Source organism: Camelus bactrianus, chromosome 23 (assembly GCF_048773025.1).
Source record: "Camelus bactrianus isolate YW-2024 breed Bactrian camel chromosome 23, ASM4877302v1, whole genome shotgun sequence".
Taxonomy (NCBI): domain Eukaryota; kingdom Metazoa; phylum Chordata; class Mammalia; order Artiodactyla; family Camelidae; genus Camelus; species Camelus bactrianus.
In genome coordinates, this window is record NC_133561.1 from 19,579,423 (window position 1) to 19,600,906 (window position 21,484).

The window sequence follows — 21,484 nt, forward strand, 5'->3', positions numbered from 1 at the left end:
GGGGAAAGGGTCAAAGGGACAAGGCTGAGAGGGTTCAGAATCCATAAGGAAATAAGTAGCTGCCTGACTCGTCTGCCTCTTGGAATATATTTATCGGCACAGACTTTCGCACACTTGGAATGAGGTCAATGTCTGGGTGACAAGGAGAACTTCAGGAGCAGATAATAATGGGGAAGAAAAGACCAGTGCCCCTCAGGCTCTCTAGCACCTTTTCTACAGGCAAGCCCAGTTGCTTTGCCAGATCTGGGTTGGTGGCCAACTCGTTACAGTCTATTAACCTATTTAGACTGGGGGATGTTCCCCTTTGGTTCCCGTCCTTGAGAACAAATGAGTTGTAGACCATTCCTACTTCGCAGAGTGGACAGGCATTGACAGACCACGAAAGACCACTGTTGTTTATTTAACAACACTTAACTCGAGAGAAGTTTTGAATTCGTGAAGTATTACTTGGCTAGGTTCGAAACGGTCAATGGAGAAGAGGGAAGGGTCAGGCCGGAGGTGCTAAGCTGAAGCAGGATGAGCTTGTAAGAAATGAGGGGCCTGGTTACGTGGGCTCCTGCTTGCTTGATGCTCTAAGATGGGGAGTGGGTGCGCGGGCAGCGGGGCTATTCCCCTGCCGGCCTCTCCCCTGCTCTCCTGGTGGAGAGAGGAGGGCCTGTTCTCCCTTCCCAGTCTCGCCTCCTCTCCCCAGCAGCCGGGTGGGCACCACTGCCTGTGGGCAGTGCGGTGTGCTCTCTGACAGTTAAGGAGTTGGCCCATGGAACTGAGCTCAAGAGGAATACAGGGGAGTAAATGAACATGCAAATAAATACATGAGGAATATATGACGGAGAAGGGCCGGCTACGTCTCTGTAGAGCAGATCAGATTCTGAGTTTTAAAAATAACCTCCCGGCCCACCCCTCTTACCCCCCAAGGCAAATACATAACAGTTGCAATCTCCTGGAGGTCAGAAAGCACTATAAAGCATTTTTTATAAAAGTATTTTTTTAATAAATTGATGCATTTCAATGTTGTTAACATGATAGCCCAATGCTATATCAAGGTAGCAAAAGTGAAGATTCCTGGTATTTTTTATATAAACACTATGAATGACAGTACATTTGCATTAAACTTCACAAGAAATTATCCTCAGGTTCATGAAGATTCTTTAACAGCTGTTAACACCTTTCAAACAGTGAAGATGTGTATTGACTGAGCAGACAATGAAAGTCTAACGATTGAGCTGCACTTGAAAACCATCTGAAAGGGAAGGGGATACAGTGGCAGTATGGCCAGCTTGCTGAATAAAACCCAAGCCTTTAAAACGTAGTCACTGAAAGAAAATACAGCGTGTATCAAAATTACAGAGTACCTTGTAGAAATGGAGCTGTAAGAAGACACACAGATTAGAACCCTGAAGCAGTGGATGTGTTTCTACCCGTTTTGTGATGGAAAGCAGCCATGGATATAGAGTCCTGCAGCTGTCTGTAGAGCTGTATCTCCTCGTCCACACACGCAATGCTATCAGTGGGCTAAAACCAGAACTCCCTGCTCTGTACAAATGCTGGTGAAGGTAACGTGCGCTATTGCTGTGGGCCAGAGCAATAGTTGGCTGGACTTCTGGCATCAAGTGGAGGCTCTCTTTACTGCTGCAGCACTACCGTCTGCAATTCCATAAGCCACACTTCCCAAAGCTTATGCTCCCTTCCTAGGCTTCGGAAAAAAAGAACCCAAGAGCACCGAAAACAAACAGTAGAAACCAGCAGCTTCTGACCCTCTTAACACTGTATTACTGTCCAACTTACTGTGAGAAATGTTTCACTTGGTTAAAACTACAAAGAGCAACCCTGACACCATCATATCACGGGTGTCTTGATGACCGGATTTCTGATACAGGATTTTTCTTACTAGAGATCAGGTCAAGAACAAGATTCTCTTCCTTCAAGGGCAAGGGAAAGCTGGCTAAGTTCTAGTTAATTAAATTTGTTATTTTAAACTGCAGTGAAGGAACTGACTTAAATGAGATTTTCTAAAGTAAAAACATTCTTTTTATTTCTCACCCTCAAGTATGAGACTGCAAACAGTCTCATGTCCAGAACTTCATCCGCTGATTGTACACTATTGGGCCACTATTTATTTTTACTAGTTCCCGTAACACTCTTTTTGAACTCCAAATGCTGCAGGTGAGGGTAAATACAACAAAATAACAATAAAATCATCTGTGTGCTGAGGTGCTGGATTCTGGAGAAGCACAGGTGGAACGTCCCTGGCTATTCACCAAGAAATGCTTAAAAAATGACCACTCCTTCATGTGTGTCAGTAGCACAGATTTAAAATCAGGTATAATCAAGTGGATTAGAAAAAACTGGAATCCACCACATTATTTTTAAAAATCCCAAGCAAACTGCGCTAGACATTTCCCACTAACCTGGGTTACAGTAACAGGACTCATCTTTGAGTGAACAAATTCACTGCTGGAGTCTCAGCACGTTACTCTAAATCTCATTTCTAGACTGAGTCAACTTGCCATAAAGATCATATATTCCTTTCTGTCACATCTCTTAAAACAAGTGCTCTGCCCCCCTAAAAAATTGAGAATAATTTCTAAAGGCTTTCCTTTCCAGAAACAGAACAGTCAAAAGCATAAATTAGGTAAAGTGGCTTCATTTCCCTCAGGTTGAACCCAAGGTTTATTTTCCCTATGAACAGGGTGTGCTTAAGTTGACAAAATGAATCAAAAGTAGCTTATGGAAAAGTTAAAAATGTAGTTTACTGAAAGATATGTATCTTTACAAACAGCAATAGCAAACAGTCCAATCTAGAAGTTTAAATAAAAGTAGATGACTTTAAAACTAACAATATATATAAAGCTGAAGTCACTGCCTTGGATAATTTATACACTGCATCCAATATTTTATGTAGGACATTCATTCTTAAGGCAGATAAATTGAGTTTGACATGTAATGACTTGGCTCTTACATCCAAGGGTCAAACTGGGAGTAGACTTGAGCAGAGAGATTCCTTGCTAACGAGGACTTATCTATGGTGACAATTTCATTCTTAGAGTATGTTATGTAAGAGACATACATTTGAGGGAACAGAAAAAGATGAATTTTAAGACACACAAATATGATTTTTCAACAAGGAGTCAATGAGACTAGATTTTCTGTTACGAGGTGCAACTACTCCCATAGCAAACCAACTTTCTGATGTGGTACATAAAATCTTTAAAATAGCAAAGGATTAACTTTTTGGAGAGTGTTACTTTAGACTCCAGTTTTCAAGGTCTAGTATAAAAGGTAGCTTGAATAGTTAAAAGCAGCTGAATGAACTCACACTGCTACTCAGAAGGTTGCTACCTAGGATATTCCTACCCCATCAGCAAAATCCTCTGTAGGGAAGGTATCAACACGTATTAAATTAAAAAGCCCCTCAACACATGTGCAAAAACACCCATCAGTTACTAGCAAGAATATCTTTAACGAAAAACATCTTACTTACAGAGTCGGAGGCATCAAAGCCAGACTGACACAGGAGTGTGCCACCCCGCCCAGGTGGACGGGTATCTGGGATGTAAGCCACTGTCTGATGGGAACCTCAGGAGATGTGGTGCTCGGGCGGGGGCGCTGAGAGGAACTCGGCGCAGGCTCGGGCACCTCTCGCGCAGATCAAGGTCCCAAGCCCTCAGGGCTGTGCGTGCCCCTTCACCTCCCTGCATCCTAGTGCCAAAACGAAACAGTCACAGAAACAAACCACAGACCTAAAAGACGATTCTTAAGCAGGTGATGGTGACTGACTGTGTAAGAACCTTCCTTTGTGCCTATTATTTATGCCGTAGTTCGGGCAATTATCAGAAGTGTACAAAGATTACCTGCCTAATTTTTGAAGACATGAAGATTTTCTTCTTTCATGGTGGCAGGAGTCCATGCAAGATTTGTAAACAGCGATACAAAATACTGTAAACATAACTTAACAGAGCTTGTATAAAACTGAAGAAGTAAACCCCAATTTACAAGTGGGTAAAAAAAAGAGGGCAGCTTCATACAAAGTTCTCCCTCCTGCGCCAAGTGATTTTTTTTTTGATTACAAATATAATCCTGAGCTGAAAAACTGGGATTTGGGGGAGAGCCATCTTTGCATACAAAATATCCAAAGGACGCTTACTCTTTTACTTTTCTCTAGTGGCATTCAGCTGCCAGAGACAGTTCTGAATGTGGGACTTTGGACACATCTACAGTTTAGTGTGGCGCCCGGGCCTGGAGCCGGCTGCGGTGCTGGCCGTGGACGCGGATGCGGCAGCGTCCTCCGCTTCCTCCAGTTCATCCTGGAGCTCTTGGCTGACGCTGGACTGCAGGGCTGCGGGAGTGAGCCACTCCTTTGGGAGGCAACTCTGTAGAAAGGGTATACAGGAGCTGAAGTAGGCAAGTCTATTGATCCAGCGAGGAATCTCTTTCCCACAAAGAATCTACAGAGAAAGAGTGTTGTATTAGGCGAGGGGTTGAGGTTATCTGGTCCACTGCCAAGGAGCAGAGGGTTGGGGGGGAGGCTGATGTTCCAGAAAGCCACTGCTCGTTAGCCTTCGGCGCTGTAACTGCAGGCCTTTGACAACAAGCAGCTCCCTAACACGAAAGCCTGGGGTCCCCCCTACTGTCAGCTCCGTTCCTTCCTTTCTGAAGAACCTTGCTAAGTTGCTTACTTTCTGTATCTGTGATATCAAGCTATTTCCATTTGGCTCCTTTCTTCTTTGGTCTTTGCAACTGCTTTGATGCACATGTGAGAGTACTTTGAATACACAGAAGACAAGACTTGTTAATATAAGACATCAGAGTAACAGAAGCTGCAGGCAGAGCAGTCAGTCTTGGGTTATCTTCCTACCTGTGAATCCTCTTTTTCGCAGGTTGTTTTCTACTTCCCCCCCAGTATCTTCCACTGCATTTCCCCTGCCTCCTACTTGACCCCTTTGCCTCCATCTTTGCCCTACTTTTTCTAAGGAGCCCATACTGGCTGAGAAAGAAGTGTCTCCCCAGATGAAGACCTGGAGGGATGACCCTGCAGCGGAAGGGGAGCTGTGGTTGGGGCAGGGCGCCGGAGCCCGGCTGAGCTTCAGTCTGAGGACTCTGCTGGGGGTGGTGGCGTCAGGAGAAACCCTCCCAGCTGCCCATCTGCTGCTGCCCACTTCTCATCCTTATCCTGGTCTTTGGACTCCTGAGCCCTTCTTTTTTTTTTTTTTTTCTTCCGTTTCAAAAGTAAGAACTGGGTCTTCTATAATGCTAAATGCTAACTTGACTCTTTCATTACCTTCTCTCCCTTCTGCCATCAAAACTGGGCTTAGCTGAGTCCACGCTTTACTGTCCCTGTGGTGTTTTTGCCTCCAATCATGTCAAAGATTATAATCATCATCTGGAAGTACCAAGCATCTTAGCTTAGCTGGTTTCAAAGTATCTTATGTCCAAAAATTAGCTAAAATGTAAATAAGTCAGCACCTATAATCAAGCAATGTAACCTTTCTCCCTAAAGCTTCAGCCCTCTGACTTAATGGCTACATTTAAAAACTATGTCTCTGTCTTAACTACAGTGCTAGTGGGATGGTCTCACTGGAGGGAAGGTGACATGTTTCCATCGTTTCTGATTACCTGGCCTGGAAGCACAGAGGTAGACACGACTTAAAAATACCTGAAGACTGTGTGTGTGAACTAGATCTGGGGGAATGCTGAGCTGAAATATATCAAATATTTTTAAATCTGGGGAGGAGGGGGGAATCCATAATTATATAAACTTAAAAAAATGTGTTACCTTTGGAGAACGCTAGGGAACTGCACTGTGAGTTCCTGAGACCACTTGCAGGTTAGATGATTCGCTATGAGAGCTCACAGGACTTGGCATATAGCTGTATTCACAGCTATGATTTATTACAGTGAAAAGACACAAAACAAAATCAGGGGGGAAAAGGCACCCGGGGTGAAGCCCAGAGGAAATCAGGCATGAGCTTTCAAAGGTCCTCTCCCAGTGGAGTCACATGGGACTCACTTAATTCCCCCCATAAGGAGCTGTGACAACACACGTGAAGAGTTTGCTCAGGGAGCCATTGGAGACCCACCCAGTTCCTACGGTTTTCAGTTGGGCCCAGTCACGGAGGGAACCCTCTCCTAGCATGTACGGAAACTGGAGATTCCCAGAACCAAAGACAGGTTTAGTATAAATCACACTGTTGTACAAATGGTTCAGGCACAGTGAGCCACACTTACTTGTTTTGGGAATGGTGGGAACTTTCCAGAAAATCAAGTTCTCAGATGCAGCCAAGGGGAACTTTGCACACAGGCCTTTTTAAGGATAGCAGTCTCCAGCCTGCTTTCTTAACTTTTTTTTTTTTTTTGCACAGTCCATCCCCTTAGCCAAGCTGTCATTACAGCAAAAATTATAAAGGGACCCCATATAGCAGTGAGACCAACCGGAAGTACTGCTCTCAGTTATATCCTTCAGGGGTCCTGGACTTAGCCAGTTAAAACAAACCCAATTAGCCATAAAGGTTTATTTTAGAAACCCTGGTGGCCTCCTCAAGTTTTGGTATGAACCTTCTTTATCTGATCTGAGACACCAATTTAGGCACAGCACAACTCTGGCCAGTAAGCTGAAGTTGACCTGGAAGATTTTTGGGGCTGAGGCAGTGTCACGACAGTCAGGGTACAACACAGAGGGCACCCTCCAGAGGGCAAACATCAATCAGGCAGCACAGGTTTAAAAGGCCTCCAGGGTGCTTTCCCGCCATGGGTGAGCACTGTGGGCCGGCTACAGAATATGGGCCCCAATTCCTATGTCGAAATCCTAATCCTCAATGTGATGGTATTTGGAGGTGGGGCCTTTAGAAGGGAATTAGGTCACGAGTGGGATTAGAGCCCTTATAAAAGAGATCTGGGGGCTCCCCTACCCCTTCCACATGGGAGGACACAGCGAGAAGATGGCTTATAAACTAGGAGGCAGACCCTGCCCAGACACTGAAGTCTGTCAGTGTCTTGATCTGAGACTTCCCAGCCTCCAGACTGTGAGAAAAAGTTTTTATTGTTTACAAGCCACTCAGTCGTATCTTGTGAGAGCAGCCTGAGTGGATTCAGATGGAGCCTCTGCTCTAGGCTTTCTCATCTAGTCTGAAAACTGAGTTGACTCTTGGATTCAGAGGGACTGCCTGGAGGCAGTCGGTTCCAGACGGTTCTGTCTGTCTGTGACATGAGGTTCTCAGCCTCGTGAGTGTGGAGAACACCCAGGCATGTTTGGTGTGGGACGTGCAGGAGCTGGGCCACCTCTGCTGTCTCGCAGCCAGGACTGTCACTGTCATCACAGGCTCAGTGGCCTGTGTGAATTCAAGGTGCTTTTGCAGCAGCTGAGGAGGCAGCACGTACAGTTTTTCTTTTGGAAAAAGGCAGTATGGGAAACAAAGAGTATTAATGACTTACCTGTGCCTAATCTCCTCCCCAGGTGCCAGGGTTTTGTTTTGTTTTGTTGCTACAAAATCAGTGTGCCCCATTTAGCAACCATAAGCTTACGTTTAAAAAATTATCCCCTACTCTCATCCAGACTTTTTGTCTGGAAGAAAAGTATAAAAGAGGGACAAAAGAGTTTTGACAGGAAAATATTTTTATGTAATTTAACCAGATACACATCATATTGGGAATTGGATCAAATTCTGAATCTTCAGAAAATTTCAAAATGGGTTTATATAGCCACTCACTCCTTTCATCCTAATCATTTATCTAGTGAACGGCCTAGAACATCTCCTCCTGATCCTGGGGATGGAGAGCTGCATGTCGTAACCACACTACCTTAGGAAGGTGTGTGCACCGGAGACAGGGGGGACGGCAGGACAGCTAGGCTACCAGTCCACTGCTGCAAACTGCAACTACTCCAGAAAGTCGCTAAGTGACTTGCGGTGCACCACCCCTGAGAGGGGGCTGAGGGTAGGTTCTGTCAGGAGTTGGTGGCGGGGTTATAGTCCTGGTGGTGGGCTTTCCTCCAACTTGCAGCTTTTGGCAATAACCATCAAGTTAGGAAGGTAATCAGTCTCTGTATGAGACACACAGAGCTGATCAGCAGCTCAATTTCAGATGATCCCAATGAAGCAAGGAGTCCTTCCCTGTGGACACCCGCAAGGACACCGCTTCATGATGGCTGGGTAGTTTAGGGCTCCAGAGATGGGTGTCCTAAATCTGCAACGGTGCCCAAGCAGAAGTTCTGTTCCCTGGCCTATACGTTTTCAGGTTAGCCCAGCTCGTGCTGAGGCTGACACAGTGTAGTGTGTAGCAGACTGTTAGGTTTTAGCTTAAGAGTCAAGTCTAGGCAATTATGGGCGTGAATTGAGGATTTCAAAAAGAGCCAAGGGCTCTTCTTTGGCAGCAATAAAGCCGAGATGCTACAGGGCCAGAGAGCCAAGTTTCTGAGTTCAAGCAATAAGCAAGGGTTTCCTAAGCCCTTTCTAAGATCCACTCAAAAATACACAAATCAGGCTGAAAAATCATCAGCTTCTATGTGTCAGACATCAGATTTTTACAACAGCTCATTAGCAACTAAAACTGCCTTTTAAAACTTTAGAAGTGTATTTCCATCTGGAGACTCTCTCTTTTTATGTTGTCCGCCTTTTTCCAGAGGCTGCAATGCGCAAAATCATAGTAAAAACAATCACTTATGGAGACTTTTTTTTGAGTCTTATTTTCTTTTAATAATCAAAAAACTTAAATTTCATCCACCCGATGGCAGAAAAAAGCAAGGTAGTTGTCCCACTACCACTTTTTCTTTGCAGCATTTCCTGACTGAGACAATCCCTGCATGATTTATGAAATTATAAGCATAAAAAACATTTTATATCAATTTCTGTCATATATCCATAGATGCAATAACCACAAAATAAAAGCCATTAAAAAAAAAAAAACACACAAAACCCTTCCTTCTTTCCTCATTGCAAATTTACTCAAACTCCTAGCAATAAATTCAGCATTTACAGGTTTAATACTACAGCTCCCTGGGGAGATCATAGTGGGGGTGAAAAAAGACTGGAGTGTCCCCGTTCTCCACGTTCCCTCTGCCCCGGCTCTGTAACTGATTTCCTCACCCTTCTTCTCACTTGGACAAGACAGCAACACAAACGTGCAGCACTTCTGGCTCACCCCGGGGCCTCTCCCCTTCCCACCCGGAGGGGAGAACAAAGCCTAGGGAACCCACTGGCTGCGCTGCTGTCCCCACGTTTGGCTCTCCTGGAGCTGACCTGTCATCTTCTAATTCGGCAGGTACCTTTCACCTCTCACAGCAGACAGCAGCTCAACTGCTATTTCACATCACAGATGACTCCACAGCCACCCAGGAGCAAAAGGTTTGCCAGACCCCCCTGCTTCATCCTTTCTTCCCTCACACAGTCCAGCAGTCACAGCTCCGTGAATCAGGGTCATTCCAGTGAACCCCACTTCTGATGCTGACTGTATTGGGGGTCCACAAGACCCAGGTATGATAATTTGCTGGGACACATGGGATTCAGCACATTGTCAAACTCAAGGCTATGACCTATTACAGCAGAAGATATAAAGCAAAATCAGTGAAGGCAAAAAAAAAAAAAAAAAGGCACAGGGGCCAAAGTCTGGAGGAAACCAGGCAGTAAGCTTTCAAGTGACCTCTCCCAAATGGGTCCCATAATTCCCTTGGCAATGGGCTGTGATCACACATGTGATGTGCTGTCTACCAGGGAGACTCAATATAGACCCAGTGCCCAAGGCTTTTGTTGGGGACTGGTCACAAAGGCATCCTCAGTCTAGAAAGTACCAAAATTCCAGATTCCCAGAGAAAAAGCAGATGCTCAGCATAAACCAAATTGCTTAAACAAATAGGTAAGGAATCATGAGCCACTCAGTTCTGGGAACCGTGGGAGCCCTCCTGAAATCCAAGTTCCCAGATGCCGGCCAAAGACCAACCCTGCTTCCTGAGGACAGCAATCTGAAGCCGGCTATGTTAACTTTTTTCTGCATAGCACAGGAACCAATTCATTTTTTGAAGACTGTTAAGCAAAGGAAGAGACTCAAGGATCCATCCTACCTCTCCTATGTGGACTGAACCTCAGGGTAACAAGCAGTATGGCCTTTATTTAGATCCGATTCAAACAAACTGTTAAAAAACTATGACTGTTGGGGAAATTACCACATTGTATATTTGAATAATATTAAGGAATGAATGTTAATTTTTTAAGGTGTGATAACATATTGTAGTTATGTTACAAAGAATCCTTATCTTTAGAGCTACAAAGTAAAACATTTATAATTGAAAGAATTATAAAATATCTGGGATTTATTTCAAAATAATCCAGGGATGAGAGTATTATTTCCAAGTTGGTACTTACAGATGAAACAAAATTACCCATGGATTGATAATTTTGAAGCTAAGTGATAGGTATACAGCAGCTCATTATATTAGTTGCTCTACTTTTTTTCAGGTTTCGAATTTTCCACTGAAAATATTAATTTACAAAAGGCATTTCGACCAGTAGTATTAGTAACGGCAATGCCATTCTTCTTGCTAGTGACTGGTTTAGAAATAGGCATTTGACCCATTCTGGCCATGAAACGTGACCTGCTTTGGAAAGGGTGGGAGGTTCTAGAAAAAGTCTCACTGTTCCTCAGAGAGAAGGGAGAGACAGTTTTCTTCTTTCTCTGGGTGGTGCTGTATCTGGACATGGTGCCTAAATTTGTTGCAACTATCTCAAAACCATAAAGAGAGCTAGCCTGACCTAAGGGCAGAGCCAGCTCAACAGCCTAAGGATGGCAGCTCAGAGAGATGAAAAGGCCTTAGGTCACTGGTGACACACACTGTTGAGACACTGACCACACTGACATGGAGCCTGCTTTATCCTGGACTTCTTGTTTTGTGAGACAGAACACTTCCTCAATGTCTAAGCCAATCTGAACCAGATTCAAATGCATCTAACATGTAGAGTAGGGGCTGACAAACTATCTAGTAAGGGCCAAACAGATATTTTAGGCTTTGCAGACCCTGTGGTTTCTATCACAACTACTCAACTCTGCTGCTACAGCCTGAAAACAGTAAAGGCGACAGGTTTAAAAAAAAAAAGAGTGTGGGTGTGTCCCAATCAAATTTTATACACAATGAAAATGTGAATTTAATATAATTTATAAATGTCACCACATATTCTTCTTTTGGCCTTTACCCAACCTTTAAAAATGGAGAAACCATCTTTAGCTTGCAGGCTGTAAAAAAACGAGGTGGTAGGCTGGTGTCGGTGTGCAGGTTATAGTGGTTTGCTAATCCCTGCTGTAGAGAAGCATCTGAACCAATATCTGTAATGTTAAATGTTGATAATTCTTAGAGTTTTTGGAAAAATGTTGAATAACAGATTACATATACCAGCAATCAATTATAAGTAATCTATGATTTTGTGTATCTGCAACTGGTTACATGACACACACAGAAACTATGTCATCAAAGATGTGAAAGTACATTAGATTTATTAACTTTTCAAGCATGTCTAACATTAAATGTGTTTGAGTTGATTATATGGGGTTTAGTAAAAACAGTCCCTTACTTCCTTTACTATCCAGAGTTCTAGTCTTAGTTCTGTCACTGACAAGCTGGCTCGCCTTGGCTAAGTCACCTAATTTGAGTCTGTTTCTTTAACAATTCAGCACTCACACGAGTGAAAGCATGAAAACTGTGACCTAAAAAGACGGCTCCAGGGACACCTAGAGTTGTTTTCTGGGCCCTCAACTGTAACATGGTTTTACGGTTAGACCAGGGCTGAGGTGGTGTTATAGATGCTCAAGAAAGCTATTAATTATTTGAGAGAGAATAAATCGGAACCAGGGGAAGTAATGATGGCGCACAACGAGCACTGAGCTCAGGAGTCTGTGTCTCATCTGGGTTCTCCGTAACAACCTTGGTAAGTCATTTCCCCAATCAAGGCCTGTTTCCTAGACTGTAAAATGAGGAGACTGGATTAGATGTTGTCTAAAATCTCTGCTAATTTTAACATTTTATGGACCTTTGAATGCACTCCCTACAGATATAACATCTAGGGTCAAGAAAGCTTAGACGCACCTTCCCTCTTCCCTGAACACTGACTTGATCGCCTCTGTGGTACCAACTGCATCTGCTAGACTCGTGGGGGCTCCTCTAACTTTCACACTCATGTCAATCACCCGGGGATCCTGTTAAAATGAAGGTTCTGACTCAGCACATCTATGGTGGGGTAGAGATAATATGTATCTTACAAACTCCTCTGTGATGCTGAAGCAGCTGGTCCTCAAAGCATAATTTGAGAAGCACAGTGACAGTGTGCCATCGTCCTGTTTGAAAGCTGTGCTGTGGGAGCCGCGGGAAAGTGACAAGGGCCAGGCAGCCAAGCATCGCTGCGAGGGGCCGCTGAAAGAGCAGCTCATCTCTCCTTCACACACTGCGCATTGCCTGTGGTGCCTGGTGTGCCCACTGCAACCACCTAGTGCCTGTGGTGCCTGGTGTGCCCACTGCAACCACCTGCTAGGATCAGAGAGCCGGGAAGCTGTTTCAACTGCTGTTTAATTCTCTAGGCTTTATTTTATAATCTTTTGCCTTCTTCCCTCCATTTTCTTTTTTAAGGTCCTTTAATTTGGATCTAGTTTTGGTCTTCTGCTTGGGAGTCAAGAATTGGGAAGGCAAGTAAGTGCCTGTGTGATAAATTGGCAGAGTAAAATTTCAAGATAGGAGAAATGAATTACTCATTAATAAGTAAGAGCCAGAAAAAATTTCAAGTTGGCAACTAAAATTTAGAAAAAGAGACATCTTAGTGGCTAACAAGTCACTTAGGCATTCATCTTTAAAAGTGAAAGTATAAGGTCATAATAAAATGAGTTAGAATAAGAGGCAATTGTTCGTCCTCAGTCTCTCTACCCACTGAAAGTCATGAACATAATTACAATTTAAAACTGTAAAGACTCTAAAGTTACCAACTTTGGAAAGGCCTTTCATACAAAAAACCCACTAAAATACTGTATTTCATACAACATAAATAATCAGAAAAAAAATTGACTAAATATAGTGTGATAGTAAGTATACTAGTAAATATTATTTACTTGAAGAAGTTTTAAAATAAAATTTAATTTACCTCTGATAAAGCCGAAGAAAAGTGATTGCAGTTTTTATGCATCAAATGATAGGCATTGCCTTTGTATTCTTTTCCCAGTTCTTCTACAATTTTTTCTATATCATCTTCTAGGAAGTCAGTGCTCCCTAAAACAACAGCTTCTCTTAAAGAACAAATAGAAAAAAAAATAACATAGCTATGTGAGTTACAGGTATTACAGGTTTGCTTACGTACTTGCTTATTTCCAGGAACATTATGACTGGTGTAACACAGTAGGATTAATGTCATAAAACTAAAAGGCAAATGAGATAACTTTAATAATCTCAATTATTTTAGCTTATACTTTTTAAGAGCGACGAACTCTTAAACACATTACTTAATAATACAAATGAAAAATAAGCCATCTTCTTTATTAAATAGTATCATTATATTAAAATGTCATACTACAGTTATTTTTACTACTACTGCATTTACAGTTACATTATCAGAGAACCAGATCCATGCTGCAAACATTCTTGCTTAATTACACTTGCCATCAAATGGCTGGTCATATTCTCACTCAGAAATAATCTCTTAAGTTATCTGCCACTGTGTTGCAGTGAGATGAACTGTCAAATGACTAATTTTTTTTAAAGCATTATAAAACCAAAATAAAAAAATACATCAAACCAAGAAACAAGTCAAAAACAAAACAAAACAAAACAAAAAGCAAACAAACAAAAAACTCTCCAGAACTACTAGCCTGGAAATGCAATAGATATTATTCAACAGAAAGTAGAGTTTTAGTCAGATACAAGAAAGCGGAAAATACTTAGAAAACCATTTTATCTAGTAGTCTTGACAAAAAGGAGTCCTAAGGAAAAGACTCGGTGGCATTATAGCACTTAGATTAGCTATAGGCTAAGAGAACCATTAACCTACTAGTGATAAAAATATACAGACCTATACTGAATTTCAATGTTATAACCACATTTTACTATTTTTCACTTGGCAAGTTAACTATTATAGGCTCAGAGGTTTCTTTAAAGCTCCTTGAAACTAAGATTCTAAGTGCCACTTTAAATACAAAGCTTAACTAAGGAATGGAAATTTAATCATCAGCATTCAGGTTTTCAGTGCTGTTTACTACTCATAAGGCCCTAGAGTACACTCATATCTGCACGTTTTAGGTTTAGCAATGCATGTAATAAATGCACCTTAACAATAGTTTCTTGGCTAATCTGTTCAAATTATTTTAGTTTAGTAATTTCAAGTTTATAACAGTGTCCTTTTAATTGGGAAAATGAAGAGATTTTTAAGTGTTAGGTAGGTCACAATAAATCCTTCCTCTATCTCTCCCCAAATAGGAGCTCGAGGGGAAGCAATCATTATATAGGAATGTTTTTCTAAAGCAGAATCTTACACCAAGGTAAAAAGCATTTTAAAAATAGAGTAACTTTGTCCTGAGTAAGAGCAACAGACTAGCTTATTTCAGGCACTTTATCTGGCTGATTACCATCTTTACACAATTTAGATAGATTTGATTTTAAAGTGTCAGCAACTAAAACAATGTTAAAGAAACATTTTAACTTCCTAGATACTAATCTATAGAATGAATTCTGTATGCCTGAAACCAAGCTTTGGCACCTAAGACAGTGTAATAAAAATTATCCTCCCTACTTACTTAAATTTAAATGTTTCTCCTAGTTCAGAAGCATTTCCTGGGGAAATTTCAAATATTCCAGAAAAGGGGTAAGGATGGCCACCATAAGCAAATTCTGAAAAGAGAAAACTCATGATTTTTAGTATTTATCACATAAAATTTAACCAGAATGCTGAATCAGCTTTAAGAAATGATGAAGATAATGATACCATCTAATATTTTTCAGTTTATTAATGCTTTTACAAACAACTCATTTAGCTATTACTTGTACAGAACAGTTGACGCAAAAGACCTGAAACTCTAATAACAAAAGATGCTCAAAGGTACTCCTGACTTCTATATTTATGTTGTCTGGAGGAGAGTGACTAACACTAAAAAGTGAATAAAGTCTCTGTGCTTATCTATCACACCAAACTAAGTAGGTGGTCAGTTCAGTGTTCTGACACTTTCTAAATTAAAGTGATCAAATTTCAGACTTGCACTTTACTGGAAAAACTGTCTAATAACAATGAGTTTTCATGGTTCCTGGGATGAAGACTTGGCTTAACTTTGAGTAGGAGTGAAACATTAACAAACCCGAAAAGCTAACTTCAATTCCCCTCATTCAAGAAAAAATAAGCTGCAAAATTAACACGTACACCCACTCACAGACTCCACAGCACGTCTCTAAAGCTAGACGAGAGCTACTTGCCCTACAGTGAATGCACATCCTGGTCATCAGACACAAACTCTCATCTAGAACAAAAATGGAGAACGGTTTCAAACCAGGAAAGAACTAAAATCTCCGACAATTCTGAGATAGGTAGATATTTAAATGGCAAATCTTGCTGACTTACTTAAAGAATTCCAGACATATGCTTAAGTTAATCTCATCACTTAAAATTTATTAAATATAATCTTACAAGGTCTTAGAACAAAGCATGGTTAAGAATAAGGCAATTCTAAGTTTACTTTTGGTTCAGACCTTTCAGAAAAAAAAGCAATAATGTAGAAGAAAGTATGCAGCATTTAATTCTGAAATATACAATAAAAATTTAATAGAATTTTTATAAAACATTGTAGATAAGGTTAGACATGGAAAGATTTAGATTTTTAACTTTCTCAATTATAGTAAGAAAAGTTGTAGTAGACTCATTTTTCTTCTATTCAAGAAGCAATAATTCACTTTTAGGAACGTATCTGGCCCTAGCTTTGCTGTTTTGAACCACGTTTTTAATTGTTCCTAGGTTATTTTATGAATGAGAGCAGTGATTAGGCAGATAAAAGAACAATGGACTAGTATATAAGAATACTTGGGTTCAAGTCCTAGTTTTGTTAATTATTAGCAGTGTGACATTCAAGTTTCAGTTTCCTCATCTGAAAACTGGAGAAAAATGCCCCATGCTGAGTTTTAGCTCAGAGCAGCACGGCCATCTGGTTCAAAACTTGATGGCACTTTAAAAAACTGTAACACACCATATAAATTCAGCTAAAATGAAATATACACTCAGCCTTGGCAAAGCCGAGTGAAACAGGGAGCAAACACACACACTACGATTTCACCGACAGTAATACTCCAATCACTGAAATTTTCAGCAGGAGCCTCACTGCTTTTTGGGATTATTTGGTAGATGCAGCCTTTCAAGTAAAATGGACCTTAAATGGCAGATCTTTACAGCCACATTTAATATGGTACATTGCACCTAGAAGCAGCTAATCTGGCATAAAAAAGGAACAGTACAAACACCACACTGACACATTTAAGTAAATGAGCCTTTTCTTTGTATTAGCCAAGGCAGGTAGAAGTCTTCAGGGGTAACCAGGAGTAAACTGCAATAACATATTCTAGGAGGTCACAAAGACTGCCTAGGTGAAGCAAATAAAGGCATTTCTGCTATAGGGAGAGTTATGATTCAAACTGTGTACCATGTCAACCTTGATGAAATCAGCAATGTGATGTGTCTTGCGCAGACCATTAACACTTACAACTCGATCAGGTTACCTTGCACCAAGACAGGAAATTAGAACAAAGGAAAAAGTTGTTGAAACAGAGCTGCTTGGTTTGAGTGGCTCCAGTCATGTTTATCATAATAAAGGGTAATAAAGCATAAAAAGGGCTGAGTTAATGACAAAAGCCATTACTCTTGAGCAAAAAGCTAGATGTAATCAAAGGCACTTGTAGGTCTACAAAAGCAAATTTATTACTGAAATTCCCTCAGGAAATTGGTATTTCACATTTGACACTTTAGCACCACTTTTCCAACAAAAATGATTGTTTTTATTATATTATTTTTCAAAGTATAAGGTTTCTTAGGAACTCCAATATATATTAAAGCAAAACTATCATGGTATAACAATCTCAAAAGGAAAATATTTTTTAAGACATAATATTTAGAATGTAAGGTAAGTAAATCAATGTTCACTTGTGTACTTTAGAGTATTTTATCCCCAAATACATTCAGTTTGGGGCATTTTCCCAAAATACAGTATAAGCAAATATGGGGAGATTTTCTTCTACTTTCTACCATAAAGTATGGAAGTGCTTTAAAAAAAAGAGAGCTATAGTCATGGTTTTGTAACTCTTTTAAAGGAAAAATTTCTTCAGAAAGTATATTTAGACCATGTGTACGCGTACCTCTGCCATATACTTCAATTCCTGAATGAAAAACTCCAATTCCAATGGATGAGGTGTATTCGTTCATCCAGTACTACGGGGAAAAAAAAGAAGAAGATTCAGAATATTTGTTCCTTTACGACTCAACTCCACCTTACAGCAGGCTACTTCCCAGATCCTTCCCTGAACACTCAGGCCTTTCTAATCCCGTTTCATGGTATTTTTCCCTGTAGCTCTGAAACTCCCACGACAACAGCCCACTCAGTCCCACCTCCATGCCTCTGCTTGTGCCACATCCTATGTGGATGCCTCCCTGGGTTAAAACAAATGTCTCACTTTGTGTATGAGCACCTCATCTGAGGATTAGAGCATAAGCCATAAAATCTAAACCCAGTTAGGGTGGGAAAAAAATTGGTATAAAAGCTCTCCTGTTAGTGACTTAAAAAAAAATCACCTGTAATGTCTGCTTTTGTATCTGTTTTTCTTCTGTCTTAAGTGTTCCCTTTCATTCTCTGAAGACAGGGGTATTTTATTCTTTTTCAGAAACATTTGACATAATGTCCTGTTCAGCTCAAAGTCTGATAATGATAATATAGGAATAAATAATATGAGGCACAAAGGTTAGAATAATCTTCTTACCGTTGGCATGAAGAAAAACTTCTCAGAAAAGGTAATAAAGATCTGAACTTCATTTTTAGGAACAAATGAGATTTCTCCAGACAGAAAATTTGAGGGAATTAAATGAGGTGGGGGTTGGGGGTGGAATGCAAAGGAAATGCCAGGAAGAGGAAAAGGTGGTATGATGTGAAATTATGTGAGATGACTGTGAAAGGGGTTACGGTGGAGTGAAGAAGGTTATACCTAGAAGAAGGTAAAAGAGTTAACAGCTGATTAAACACTTAGGTAACACTGATCAGTGTTACAAACCTACTAGAGTTCTCCCAGATTAGAGACTAGATTATCTGTCTTTAATTTTTCTAGGTTTATTCAAGCCTTAACTTTGGCTCCAGACCCCTGGTTTCTCCCAGAACTGGGAAAATGCACTTTTTCATACATTGCTGGAAGAAGCTTAAATGAATAAAGTAGGTTTTTTCCCCCTTAAAATGTTTCTGGAAGAAAAATTAAATAATAAACAAGAAATATTTTAGAAAGAACATGGGATTTTCTCATCTAGATATCAAAATACTCATTGTAACAGTATGGTACTATTGCAGGAGCAGACCCTTGTATATTAAGAATCTGGTGTACAATAAAAGTGGTATTTAAAATTAATGATAAAGGGTAACTTATTATAAATGGGCTGATAAAGCTGATTATGCATAAAAGTATACTTCATGTATCAACAAAAAGGAACTGATGCATGCAGCAACAGGAATGAACTCTGAAAACGTTACACTAGGTGAAATAAGTCAATCACAAAACACCATATATGGTATGATTTTGTTTATATGAAATGCCTAGAATAAGTAAATTTATACAGATAGAAAAAAAGATCTACCAACTTGTATACCAAATGGCAAAAGAGTATATAATTTCACAGTTGGCAAACCTAAACAAAAACTGGACACGAAATGCCCAAGGATAAATTTTCCTTCAGATACAACAGATACTTTGTTCCTTAAAAAAAAAAAAAAAGGAATTTGGCATTATAACAAAGTTTTCTCTGTTAGCAAAGTGAAAACCAAGAAATTCATAAAGAAAAAAGTTCCCACTTCCCTATTCTTCTAAGAAATGGTCCAATATAAACTTCAGTAAGAGTGAAATAAAATATACAGACACCACCCCTCAAGTGAAAAAAATACTAGCTACCCTAAAACATTTTCTAATAATACAAAAGATGGTCCAATTAGTTCTTGAACTCTTATCCCAATCAAAAAGCTGTAAAGAGGTTACTTTTCAAATTGCAGACTGCATTCCTAATTCCAGATAGCTAACTTCAAAAATATGTGGAAAATATAAAGAAAAAATGTGGAAAACAGGCTATAAACAAACAAACATCAAGAACAGAAAAAAAAACCCCCTCTAACTATATGTATTCTGGCTGGCTACCTCTTCATATATGAATAGCAGCATATTACTGAAGAAAGTTTTAGAATTTGTTATGAAGGAAATTAGATATTTTTCTTTGGTGCGACTTTTTCTCTGAATGGATGCTGAAAAGAAGAGGGTAAACCTTCCATGGAGAGTTGGTCAGAGCGAGAGATGCTCTCCAAATGTTTCTGTTCCTGTTAGGGCTTCCTAGCTCTATTATTAGAGAACATGCCTGGAAGGCTCACTCTTTCAAAACTGGGCAGGCTGCCTGTGGAAGACAGGCGTTTAATTCAAGGTCAGCAAGCCTCATCGAGAGTCCTTCTGCCTCCCAGTCCTGCCAAGGCTATGCAGACAATATAGATGATGCCTATTTTAAGTGGAGACTTAATGATATAAGTGTAAACAACAAAACAAAAAATTACAGCAATCCCTCAGTATCCATGGGGGAATGGTTCTAATACCCTCGAAGACACCCAAATCCACAAAGCCTCAAGTCCCTTTAATGAAATGGAGTGGTACAGCCAGCCCTTTGCATCCCAGAGATGGGAGAGCCGACAGTATGTGAGGACTGAGTCTTGTACTGAATGATTTCTGCTGTGAAGCTCCCCCCTACAGTGATTTGCTGTTGGTAGTTATTCATGCTGAATATCTCTTATAGTTAAGATTTTTGAAATTAATAGTGGTGTTTCTCAATGTTCCTCTAACTTGGGGTCTCCATCTTTTGTCATTACTTAAAAAAATTATTTATCAAACCATTTTACAAAACATTTCTGGAATAAAAGTCTTCCTACAAAGCTCAACACAGCTTCTCAAACTTGCTATGTGGAAATTCATGCTTTTGCAGAACCATGAAACACTGGCATTTTCTAACAGAAGATAGATCATAAATATGCAACATGAAATCACAGCCAAGAACATGTATCCTTGAAAAACAAACAAACAAAACAAGCTGCTGAACTAGATATGACTAGATGTTAGCAATATTTCTGTTAATTTCTGTTGGGTATGTCTTCATTGATTTTGTTGTCTAAATAGCAGATGCCAAAAGTTTCAAATAACATACTTGGGAAAAACGGATGATTTAGGACAATTTTATCTAAAAGCTTAGCTTTTTATTTGAATTAGGAAGAGACTAGTTTTATTGCTAGAGTTTGGTCCAAGTGTAACAGCACCACTAGTATTCAGGAGACCAGTTGGAGGGACTGTGGCTCTGAGGCAGCTACAGAAGCCGGGATGAGGAGGTTTCTGTAATGACACAGGGGCCGGCCCTGCAGAGAAAGTGCCACACCAGGGCCGCGCTGTGTGAGGGGGAGTAGCCTGGGGCGTTGGGGGCAGATCCACTAAGGAAAGCTATATATTCAAGTTTACCCAGTGCTGACAACTGTACTATCCCTCAGGGGTTATATGAAAAAAATTGGTTTTCATTTGACAGTTAGATTACAGTTTGACTCTTTTCAAACCTTCCCCAACATACCAAGAGAAAACAGTAAACCAGCCATATGCCACCACAAAATAGTATCTCTCAGACCGTGAACAACGGTAGAGTTACCACAACACGTCTACGGTCAACCAGCTACCTAAACCATTCGGTCAGCTTAATCTAAGGCTATCTTTTCCTTAGGGTCAGGTGGGGAAGCCCACAATGTTCCTGTGTTCCAGTTTGGATCACAGAGGCATTGCTTCTATTATATTTGAATTTACTGCAGAGATTACTGCTTGGATAGAAAAAGGTTGATCCAATCATTTCAATGAACAACGCTGAATCACTTGCACTACAGTACAAAGATGATGGGCTGAGTATCAGGAGATGGGGGCTCTTTGCTTTGGTTTCTTCATACATATCTGGAAACTGTCAAAGATACCCAATCTGTCTCAAAAAGTGTTTGATTCCAATTCCAATTCTGGAGCCAGAATGCCTTGGTTCAAATTCTGGCTTCACTATTTACTAATTGTGTGACTTAGAGAAAGGTATTTATCCTCTCTGTTCTTACAAAACAGGGATAATAAATAGTACCTACCACAGAGAACTATTATGAGGATTAAATAAATTAATATGTATAAAGTACCTAAAAGGGGGCTTCACCTATAGTGAACACTAAGTGTTACAAGTAGCAAACACATACATTGATAATATGA

At 40.4% G+C, this 21,484-nt stretch overlaps 1 protein-coding gene across 8 annotated transcripts in view; it reads right to left on the reverse strand.

The window, feature by feature from the left end:
• Positions 1 to 967: 967 nt before the first annotated feature.
• DESI2 (desumoylating isopeptidase 2) overlaps positions 968 to 21,484 on the reverse strand; it is a 36,005-nt gene continuing 15,488 nt past the window's right edge. For 4 of the 8 annotated variants that reach the window (XM_074351727.1, XM_074351730.1, XM_074351726.1 and 1 more), the window contains 4 exons: positions 17,339 to 17,411; positions 14,746 to 14,839; positions 13,104 to 13,245; positions 968 to 4,445 (listed from right to left, as the gene is read on the reverse strand). In XM_074351727.1, coding sequence (XP_074207828.1) covers positions 4,212 to 4,445; positions 13,104 to 13,245; positions 14,746 to 14,839; positions 17,339 to 17,411 — 543 coding nt within the window. In that variant the 3' untranslated portion in view covers positions 968 to 4,211. Of the gene's footprint in view, positions 4,446 to 6,329; positions 12,500 to 13,103; positions 13,246 to 14,745; positions 14,840 to 17,338; positions 17,412 to 17,771; positions 17,796 to 21,484 lie in introns of those variants that run through there. The other 4 variants (XM_074351733.1, XM_074351729.1, XM_074351732.1 and 1 more) reach the window with 3 other exon arrangements.